The sequence below is a fragment of the Copidosoma floridanum genome, unplaced genomic scaffold (genome assembly GCF_036245765.1).
Source record: "Copidosoma floridanum isolate Cflo_tuat_1 unplaced genomic scaffold, Cflo_Japanese_pri ptg000022l, whole genome shotgun sequence".
Classification (NCBI taxonomy): Eukaryota; Metazoa; Arthropoda; class Insecta; order Hymenoptera; family Encyrtidae; genus Copidosoma; species Copidosoma floridanum.
Genome location: NW_028321899.1, coordinates 207,312 through 210,268, shown reverse-complemented (window position 1 = coordinate 210,268; position 2,957 = coordinate 207,312). Strand labels below are relative to the sequence as shown.

General features: G+C 33.1%; 1 protein-coding gene across 1 annotated transcript; it reads right to left on the bottom strand.

The window, feature by feature from the left end:
• Nucleotides 1-499: 499 nt before the first annotated feature.
• On the bottom strand, nt 500-2,485 carry LOC149374045 (zinc finger protein 862-like). Its single transcript, XM_089594956.1, has one exon. The coding sequence runs from the start codon at nt 2,483-2,485 to the stop codon at nt 500-502; it is 1,986 nt and encodes a 661-aa protein (XP_089451082.1).
• Between the last annotated feature and the right edge of the window lie 472 nt (nt 2,486-2,957).

Genomic DNA, 2,957 nt, shown 5'->3' with positions numbered 1-2,957 from the left:
CAACAAAAGCTTGAAAGTAACTTTAATTAAGGGATTATTCTGGACAATAAATTATGTCTAGTGAATTATAATGACTGAGAAAATTTTAAAGCAGTTTGTTTATCTGATTTAAACGAATAAAAGTATTATTTACAAATCAAAGATTTTTTATTTATTTATAATATTTACAGTTAGTACTATCATTCTATACATACTATTTTTAATTTTTTTGTACGTGGAAAATACTTGGATGTAACAAATAATGCCGAAATTATGAAGAATACTGATGTAACTAAAATAAAATTAGTATGATATAAAAAAAAATTAAAAAAATTATTAAATGCATTACATTGTTTTTAAATTACATGACTGAGTAATTATTATACACGTTTTAGTGGTCGCATATAGATCTAGTATAAAAGAAAAGTGTGACCAAAGTTTTAGCTGATATTGGAGTCCAAAAGGAGTTTGTTTCAATTAGAAATCATTAAAAATAACATACTGCATAATAATTGCGTGTCTAATTACATTTTCCCTTAATGGCCAATTCAATCAATTCTTGCGTAGGCTCGAAAACTCCATCTTTTAGGTGGCATTTAACGAATTCTCGCACTCGCAAAGATGAATCAAGTGATTCCTGATTCATTTTATTACGGTCGTTAGTTTTGCAATCATTCATCGCGCTAAAAGTTCGCTCACAGTCCGCATTAGCGTGCGGTACTGTGAGGACGGTTAAGACAAATTTTCCAAGACATTTAAATGGTTCTGTACAGGTCTCAAAATTTTTCATATCCCTTACGTAAACCCAAAACGCGACTACTTCCATAGAATTTAACAAGTTATCGGGAACGTTGATATTAACTACGCTGTTCCACTCATACATTAATTTTTCAGCGTTACCTATGGTCCATTTTTCAAAAGATTTCATCAAATCAACAAAAATGTTTGGATTTTCCATTCTAAATTTTTTTGAAACAACGTTAATAGGATTTAAACATTTGGCAGCATTTAAAATTGGATTTTGGAAGTTTTGAAATCTTTGTTTCATCTCTAAGCACAGCTTAATTATGAAGTTAAATGCATCCTTACAAAATTGGCCCAAAGCACATCCAAATTTCAGTAAATATTCTCTAATTTCATCTCCTAAGTAAAAATCCACGAATCTTAAGTAGTTACTGGCATCAAACAAATCGATGTCTTTCGCGGCTGTATTTCGCACGTAGTTACGATTTAAAATACAGGATGCTATATTTTTAAAGCGCTTCTCAATTTCATCTTGCACAATATGAATAATTACATCTCTTCGTTGAAATAATTGATTGACAGCGTTTATCTCAAAGCAAGCATGTTTTAATAGTAACAAGTACAATTTTGTGTCCAACTTTTCCATCAAGTTTAAAACTTTTGTGGATTCAATATCTCCATCCATACATAAATTTCGAAAAAATTTTAACAAGGCCGGCCATTGCTCCAAAATCCGATTTGTGCACTTTTCTAAAGATAACCATCGCGTCAAAACTTGTTTTAACAATTTGTGTATAGGAATGCCGTCCGTTTGTAACAAAGCGAAATCGTGTAACTTGTTGGAACTTTTTTTTATTTTTAAAATTGATTGGATTAATTCCGTAACACTGTTGGGTAACTTTTTAAAGGCATACTGCATACACAAGTGCGTGCTGTGCGCTGGACACTGCACGAAAATTATTCCAGGAATTTTTTCTCTCAATTTCGGTTTTAAACCACTTTTCTCCCCAACCATTGTCGAGCATCCGTCAGAACAAAATCCCACAATATTATTCATCGGAATACCTTCATTTTTAAAAGAACTAGTGATGCATTCTAACAGGCGGTCGGCATTACTTGATGCTTTTTGACCTTTTTCAAAAACGGGTGCTAAATTCCACGTACTACATTTAACTTGGTTATCATAAATATACCTAACAACAATCGCTAAACATTTATCTTTTACAACATCAGTGGATTCGTCTACACATACCGAAAAAGGATTGTCTCTTAAAGTTCTCGTTAAAAGCTGCTTTGCATACTCTGCTAGAACGTTCACAGTCATGCATCGAGCCTTTGTTTTGTTGATGTGGCAGTGCTTCCACACCCCGCAATCCTCGGACTGAACGGTACGAAGTAAATCGGGCATGCTATTAAATGACGTGTTCTTGGCAACGCAGGATCCAACAAACTTCAATTCTGATCTTGTCTTTTTTATCCACATATCATTTTTGTGCTTGGGAGGCAGTTGTAATTCCTCTTTTGTGTAAGGGGTGGTTCTTCCACAAGCTTTTAGATGTTTCTGTGTTTGCACATGGTACACCAGAACACTGAATCGGGCAACTAGGGTTTTATTGCAAGCATTGCAGTACGCTTTCTCCTGGGATTGTGCGTGCTTTGAAAGACAATCTTTAAAAGCAACGACTTGCAGCCATTCTTCTCGAAACAATCGCTTCGATGGCTTTCTGTTTTTTCTCTTCACAATAGTTTTCGCCACCACCATGCTCTAAAAAATTGTTTTACGTTACCAAGTGTTTTGAAGGTAGACTGCAAAGATAACCTCGTACCTTAACAAAAGCTACATTTTGTTTAACGATAAAAAGAAAATTTGAAAGCGATGACGTTAAGAATCATTGCCCCTTTTTTGTAACTAGGAAAAGTCAACGTGATGAAATATTTTCAGAGTTAAGATCTGTTAAAGAGTATACTAAAAACAATTGAAAATATTTAGTTTTAAGAGAAGGAAAAATTTCTTGCATTTATCTGAAAGTAATTTATTTTTTTTCGCACATTTCATTAGCCATCCAATGAATTATATAGATCAAACTTCGAGATGTACAAAAAGAGTTAAAAAAATAACCAAAACACGTGAACCGATACATTTTGGATTGCTCTTTCTGATGACGCAATCAGTTTTTACCTATTAATTTTTTTTTGTAGTGAAAATCGAGTTCAAAAATAAAGTTAGTTTCTCT